Source organism: Pinus tabuliformis, chromosome 5_1 (genome assembly GCF_031772625.1).
Source record: "Pinus tabuliformis cultivar Carrire ecotype Pingquan chromosome 5_1, CPIR1, whole genome shotgun sequence".
NCBI lineage: Eukaryota > Viridiplantae > Streptophyta > Pinopsida > Pinales > Pinaceae > Pinus > Pinus tabuliformis.
Genome location: NC_142305.1, coordinates 766,591,232 through 766,599,711, shown reverse-complemented (window position 1 = coordinate 766,599,711; position 8,480 = coordinate 766,591,232). Strand labels below are relative to the sequence as shown.

General features: G+C 35.7%; 1 protein-coding gene across 3 annotated transcripts in view; it reads right to left on the bottom strand.

Moving 5' to 3' along the window:
* Window positions 1-5,845: 5,845 nt before the first annotated feature.
* The window catches only part of LOC149167180 (DNA (cytosine-5)-methyltransferase DRM2-like), a 150,696-nt gene continuing 148,061 nt past the window's right edge, over window positions 5,846-8,480 (bottom strand). For all 3 annotated transcript variants that reach the window (XM_089432896.1, XM_089432895.1, XM_089432897.1), the window contains one exon: window positions 5,846-7,859. In XM_089432896.1, the coding sequence (XP_089289022.1) occupies window positions 6,591-7,859 (1,269 nt within the window). In that variant the 3' untranslated portion in view covers window positions 5,846-6,590. The remainder of the gene's footprint in view (window positions 7,860-8,480) is intronic.

Genomic DNA, 8,480 nt, shown 5'->3' with positions numbered 1-8,480 from the left:
GAACATTAAATACCTATCATCACTTAGTAAATGAATATGTCAATATATCTTGACATAACATCATAATACCTCTGCATATCGCTACTATCGTATGGATACCTTATCACTATAAGAACCATATGTACATCATTATCTTCCTACCATGACAGCATGAAACATCGTCAATATGGTTTCATCAAGTTGTCAATTGCTTTTCAATAATCAGTTCGACTTCTTTCCACTGGGTAGTTGATTATTTACACCAATGGTATAATCATCTAAGTACATCGTTAAATTTCACATGAGCCTCATCATCTTGAGTCTTAATCTCTCGTCATATATTCTTCCTAGTGATAGAATCATTATTTAAATCATCTATCTCAAAATTAAAATCCTTTGATTTTACATCCATTTACCCTTTGGCTTACTGATTCCAATACCGCTATATGCAATTGCATATAAACATTTTTTCATCATGATTTAATTTTATATCATGCTTAATTTACTTGCAAGGATTTGTTAATCCATGTTGACTTATTTAACAATCAGCACTTCATCCACAGAAATATTTTCTGATCTCGTCGAGTTCGTAAAGTTCGTGTCTCAATACCACTTGATTGCTTTCTCATAAATTCAGTTTCATCAAGTTGGGCAAAAGACTCTTTCTTATTAAATAGTATCATTATTTTAGATTTTGAAACAATTGGAAACACTACTACCATCATTGTCCATGAGAAACTTAAATCTGGAAACGACCTCTTTTAACGTTATGGAAAGTCCTACTCATGAAACAATGAGTCAAGTACAATCTCTATTAATTGACTTTCACTTCTTTTGTCACTATGTACACAATCCTTCTCAAGGTATCCGTCTAAAATTTCTAGCAACATTCTTTCCTATATCTTCCTCGTTTATTATCATTTGGTCATCATGCAACTTCACACCTTCACATTTTTAAAATATGTAGATCATCATTATGACCATTACCAATGGTGTTTCTAGCTCTACTCATTAATACCTTTAAAAGAACTTTCTTCTTGATAGAACATCCCTTCATTTTCTCCTATCCGATATTCATAGATATATTTTTCTTTTTCTCCCTGTCTTGATTTCCTACTATTCCATGTCTATTGGCTTCAAAAATGGAAGTTATATATTATGACCATAGGTACATTGGCATCATTGCACAATAAGACTCAAACATGTTGAACCAATCAAACCATAGAAAAAAAAAATTAAAATATTTCATAAATAAATTAATTTGGTTTATAATGTTAACTTTATAAATTTCTATTTAATTTTTTGTCAAAGAGTCAATTAATTCATGGTCAATGCATGAATCAAATTCCTTTATAATTTGCCTAAGGTAGCGATAATAATAATATTATATGGTGGGACTTGCCATTGAGACATTATGATATTAGCACATGTTATTAACTCACTATTATATTATGAAATTAATATGTATTTTAATTATTTTATAATAATTAAGTCCAATCTGAATCTACCAAGCATTCAAAGATGTCAAGTCTTCACACTTTTATATTATATAATGGATTTCCTCAACCCGTTAAATATGTTTCAGCATAACAAGTATCATTGGCTATGCAATACTAAGGACTTGTAAACTTTCATCCATAAACTCATTAAATTTATATCTTCAACTTATTTTAGTAATTATTACTTGTTATTTTAATTTTAAAAACCAACATAACATTATCGTACATAATGTTTCACAACATCGCTACCATAGTGGGTAAAACCTTCTCTTTTTTTTGTGAATCAAAAAATTTCATTAGATTTTCATGAAGAGCAAGATTATAGAATATGTCTCAACGACCCCTTCTTCCTCATTCTGATCAAACTTGTTGGAAGAGGGTGTCGGAGGATGTCTAAGATGGAACTTTACAATCTTTATTTCTGCTTGGCATCGTAGCCATTTAGTACTTTTAAGAAAACAAAAAAAAAACAAAGGCCAACAGCAACATTTCATGGAGGGGGTTGAAGTGGGAGTACAGGGCCGCTGCAAAGTTGCCATCACAGTCATGCATGTGAAAATCTATATGCTCCACCCGAGCTTCCAGATTATGAAGGTGGTTATTTGTTCTGCGATGGTCTCGACGGAGAGAATCCAATTGTTCTAGTATCTTGTTTTGGTTGCACTGAATGTCATTTATGTAAGCAACAATCTCATTGCAATCTTCATACCTGTGGTCGTGTAAGATGGCGATATTAAGTTGGATGTCATGAAGCTATGTAGCTAAGGATTCCATGGTTGTAGGCGCCTCAATTCTTCATGGGGAGCGAGCTAGGGAGAGCTCCACCTTACCCTCTCGGGCCGTGCTAGCTGAAGTCTTTGAAGATGAGCTATTGTGAGGAACGAGGTGACCAACATTCCCCAAATTTCCACCCCCACGGCATGGCCTCTCGCGGTGACGAGAAATTGTTCTAGTTGCAGGGGTGTTGATCAAATTGGGCTGAAGACACCCAGTAGTAAACCTGCAATGAAAAGAACAGTCGTTGCAGCAACCTCGACCAAGGGAAGAGGACACCCAACACAATTGAGCAAACCCAGATGCGGTACCACAAGGGGCTGCCTAACAATTTGTGAGAAGTTTAGGCCGAGTAGCCCCTGTTCCACAGACATCACCAATGGCCTCCCCAACAGCCTCAAAAGGGATCTTGGAGACACCAGAGTCGGAGAGCGAGACAAACCAACTACCACCCGACCAAAATTCAAAGACTAACAACCCTTTGACTAGGGGCCACTGAAAGAGAGAATGAAAAGGTAAACCAAGGTGAGAAAAGCTTCCGAGCGTGAGTTGAAGAGATCCAGAGAGAAAACCCAACTCGTTAGCCCCACCATTACCAAGATACCCAAATAAAAACCAAGTCCCTGAGACAGAGTCGTCACCACTCTAGGGACCCCAAAACCCACATATGATGCCCAGGATACTCCATGGAATTTCCTTTAAGACAAAGATCACAATTCCCAATTCAAAACCGTTGAGATAGATTACCTTGAGCTAGCGAAGCCAGGGGGCCCGATTGAAAGAGAGTTTCCAGCCTATGATAGTGCCAATACCCAATTTTCCTTGTAGAAGAGAGCCATGATCCCAAGTTCTCCTTCGAAAGCCACACTCTTGCCAGACTAGAATGGACCTGACTTCCACAGTGCCACACCTCAAGAGCCAAAACCTCGGCGAGTTTCTATGGTTTCCATCGCCCACTCCTTCAACTTCCCACTTACCAACATACATCGCCCAAATTCCCAACTGAACCAAGATCTCTGCCACCCTGTTTATCATACCCACAACCTCATCTAGAATGATCGTCTGGGAGGAGTATAAGGTGACAAACCCCTGTGTTAAATGTCACATGTGCACCATGTGGTGGAGGGGGGAAGCCCCGAGGCTCGTCTTGTCATTGTTGGGTCACCCCATCGGGGTATAGTGAGTAAAACCTTATAATCAATATAATATATTAATATTTATTAATATTTTTTTAATTTTTATAAACGTAGTAAATACAAAATTACGAGTTATAATTAGAAGGTAAGGTGAATACAAAGTTACCAATTATATATAGCACATATCACTAAAACGTGAGACATTATAATATTATGAAACCAATAAACATTTTTAATTATTTTTAAAAACAATATAAAAAAATATTTGATTATATTAATATTTAATGACTAAAACATTACGATATTATAAAACCAATATTCATTTTCAATTATTTTATTTTTTCCCAAGGAAAAATCATAATTTTATTAATAAAAACAAAATTACATGTTGCAAATGCTTAATAGCATTCCATCATCTAGTCTATGACTAATGATCAAAAATTCATACAAAAAAACAACTAAATACAAATGAATAGAAAAGTTAAGTTTTCCTCCATTCTCCTAGAGTTGGCGTGGAAGAGACAAGAGCAACCTGATTTCCTTCTTCTATTCTTGTAGAGTCTTTGTCTAAATCTCAGTTGTTGTATGTTGTCGTTTAATTCCACTAATATCCTTTCCTCTGGTAACTTTTCTAGCTGAGCGGGGTGATCCATAAGTCTTTAACATTTTTATTTTGTAAACTTGGCAAGAATACAACACCCAGATCCAGGTAGGGAATTGAACCCATAACTTCACATCAAAGAGTGCATTAACAAAGCATTCAATCATCATCTATCAAAAGCCCCATCATTTTCAATTATTTTATCCATCAATATAAAAAGTATTTAAAATATTTGATTATATTAATATATATATAAAAAGTGAATACAAATTAACACGGTTATAATTAGAAAGAAAAGTGAATACAAAATTATAAAGTCAAAAATATGATGTTACTTAGAATTTCTTTCCAATAATAAAGTTGGCCTTAACCTAAATTTATAAATTCAATTTCGGTGTGAAAAAAAATAAATAAATACCAAATTCAACATTCACAAACTGATACTCAAACTCAAATATGACATTCGGATTGTGACCAGAACTTGTATTCAAAATCAAATACAACATTCAGATTGTGAACAACTTGGAGATCAAAAAGTTCCTACAAATTGTTTGAAAGTAAGACACGGACCAACTTGGAGAACTTGTATTCAAAATCAAATACAACATTCAGATTGTGAACAACTTGGAGATCAAAAGGTTTCTATAGATTGTTTGAAAGTAAGACGTGGTTGAAAGAAAAGAGCCAACCAACTTGGAGATCAGGTACTCATTTTGATTAAAGGGTTCTTACAACATTAACAAAAACTTTAAATACTCATAAACATCAAAAATTTAGACAACCAATGCCTTGATGAAACCAAAGTCTTCAAGGAAGGGTTAAGGGTTGTCAAATAATCACCAACAGATAATCACCACTGTGACTACTTTCATTTTGCAATAAAATCTATGAAGAATCTATTAAACTAAGAATTATATTTACAATAATTTTTTTGTCCTGTTTGTTTTTTTGGTTAATTATAACTATGTTAAACATAAAATGTTAATTATAACTATGTTAAACATAGAAGGCATAATTTTTACAGCGGTGTTAAAAACCATTAAAAAATACATTGGTTTTGTATAGAGATTAAATATGAACAACAATTATATATATATATATATATAGCCCCAAGGGTTAGCTCAACCGGTCAAATCAGTGCCTCACCGATCGGGAGGTCACAAGGTCAATTCTCCCCGAAGCCCTTGGGGTTGGACATAGTTATTGGCTGGGGGCTTGATCAACCCAAATATTTCCGTGGACGTAGCAGCCACCCTGGGGCATAGTTATTGGCCGCAGGGCTTGAGGGGCTTGATCAACTTAGATATTTCCGTGGACGTAGCGGCCATCCAATGACTTGAGGGGCTTGAAAGCCCAGATATTTCCATGGACATAGCAGCCACCCAATGACCATAATATTATGCACAAGTCTTACACTTGTCAATTATGAAAAATATTGAACAATTGAGAAAAGGGTTCAGCGACATTCCATTATTGGCCACTAGTCTTTATAGCGATTTTTTTGTCCTCATATTTATTGTTAATGATGACTATGTTAAATATAAAAGACATACCTTTCTCAATACACTTTGCAAATTTTTACAGCGGTGTTGAAAACCACTAAAAAATACTTTGGTTTTGTAAAGAGATTAAATTCATATTTCATATTAAGAAAAATTGAATAAGAACTTATTTAAACATTTAGTACCCAATCCAAGTCACTACTATCTGATTGTTTTCACAATGCTTGAAATTGGTATAGTGCAAGAACTAAATTTGAATCACTCCTCAAAACCTACGGACAATGTGTAAACGTTGAGATGATCCGAAAAATAAAAAAGAACAAGAGTAATAACCACAGTGATCACCCTTTTAAAATGTTACATTCTGTTTTTTAAACATGGATACTGCTACTTGTAATTTTACCATTGAAAATACAATATCTAAATCACAGAAATCCAAATTGAAACCCATCATACTAAACCCATGCTTTGAACTCCAACTTGTACAAAAGATTTAGATTCAATGCATTACAAAAATAATGGATGGGAAAAATGATCATATTGTCAATGTCCATGATTGTCCAAATTGAAACTATATGCTTGGATTATCCCTGAAATTTCCCCAAAACATCCTTGAAATCTGTTCAGAAATCCTTGAAATCTGCACAGAAAATCCTTGAAATCTGCTAAAAACATCTCTGAAATTTGATCAGGAAATCCCTAAAATCTGTCTGGAACATCTTAGCGATGTCCAACAAACCCCGAGTCCCTGACGAAATCCCCACCAATTTGGGGGCATTTCGTAATGGTCCAAAAGTACCCGGAATGCGGGAACACAATGTACCTAGGTTATTTTTCGGGGGCGAGTCCCTGTGCAACATAGATTACATAGATTATTTGTATTGCCTTATTCGAAATCCAAGGAAACTCATTGAAAAAAGAGGATTGTTTCCTTTCTAGCTATGAATCAAGGTGGTTTTCAGATATGGAACTTGTGATTTGATTTGAAAACGATGGCTCAACTATGAGAGAATGAACGAAGAATCAAAATCCATTTGAAGATTCTCCGTGAAACTCGGGTGGCCACCCTATCAGTAAGCCCAAAATAGAAGGGAAAATGCTATGCTCGCGTCCTTTTTGAGCGCATTATTTGCCTCACCTCATTTAAAATCCGAGGAAATTCATAGAAAATAGAAGACCGTTTCGCCTCTAGTCCGTCCATGCCAATTCTATTATTGCCAGGTAGGTTGTTACATGGGCTGCCACCAATGACAAGATCGAAACCTCCTACCATATCTACCAGTTCCTGTAGTACGTCTCTGGTCAAATGTTGTACATCTTCTTTTTGAATTAATCTACCCGTTTGATTTGTTTTGATCCACCAGCTACTAAGGATAAGCCTGTTTTTTGGACATATCTCCACTGACACAACACATTTTAAATGTATTCCAAGACGATGCAAAGCAACCTCGGCACCACCAATACCAGAAAATAGAGAAAGGACATTCAGTCCATCCGGATAAAATAGTTTCAAAACAGACAAATGGTATGCAACTGTGTCTATCTGGAATGCATTACCTAGGCATTGTATGCGATCAGTACGAGAAGATGCTCCACGAGTGTGATCTTTATCAAATCCCAGTATAAGCTCTATCTCATTAGGTTCCAGGGGAGCCATCTGATCTGGCCCCACCCACACCAAGTCCCACTTCTTACAGTTTTCAAGTATATGAGACTGCTCGTGTACTGTTGGGTTTCCTTCTGAGGTTGTCAAAATAGACCTGAGAGCTTGGCATAGGACATCACTGACTCGTCCTGGGCACATGCAATTCAGTTTTTCTCTATTATCCCAGGGAGGCCAAAACTTTTTTGTGTGAGGGAATGCTTCATGGATTGTCATAGGAGGCAGAGGCAGGACTCGAGACCGCCCATCTATAGGAAGGTTGTGAACGTAGCCTCTTGGCCTCATACAAACTGAAAAAGATTTCGAGTCAACAAACTCTGGCCCTATGCCACCAAAATGACGAGTTATTGTCTCCCAAACATCTTTTGGTGCCATGGCCACATGTTCGTAGTAGAAGAATGGAGGCCCATGCATAGATGCCTTGATCTCCTTTGGACGCTGTTCCACAGGCCCAGGGTATCCAGGAACTCCAAACCCAATAAGTTCCTCCAGGGATGGATACGGAAGCATTAAATTTTCATCATTCAATTCAACTTGTTCAGATTGTACTGTTTCTCTGATATTTTTGTTCTTCAATATTTTCTTCTCTTGCGCTCTAGGCATTTTCTTCTTTATTGAAGATGATCCAGCTTTCAAGACAATATCTTCTTGCTTTCTTTTCCGATATTCTCTTAAACATGAGTTTTCATCTTCTGCCTCCAGTCCCTGCACATCAGTAAACATAATTTATACTTGGTAATTTCAATGCAAAGAACTCTGTCTACCAGTATAATTCTTACCTTTAAACATGGCACATTGTATCTAATCTCATAGAACTTAGAAAATTCATATATCAAAATCTTAGAAAAAGGGCCATCTGGTCTCGAACAATAAATCCATCTCCAACAATTTGATTGCAGTCAAATTTCAAGTAAAATATAAACATCCTTTAAGATATTCAAACTTAATTCTTACCTTTAAACATGGCACATTGTATCTAATTTCATAGAACTTAGAAAATTCATATATCAAAATCTTAGAAAAAAGGCCATCTGGTCTCGAACAATAAATCCATCTCCAACAATTTGATTGTAGAACAATAAATCCATCTCCAACAATTTGATTGCAGTCAAATTTCAAGTAAAATATAAACATCCTTTAACCGGTAAATATACTTCGTCTTAACTTTTTTATTTGTAAAAAAATTAAAACGATAACAAAGATGGAGCAAAGGCTCCATCTTTGCAGAGCATTCTTTGAATATCTTACTCTGAGGTCTTTCTATTGTTTTACTCGTACAAATAAGAGGTCTTATTTTGCCTACAACTCTTAAAAATGTCACCACTG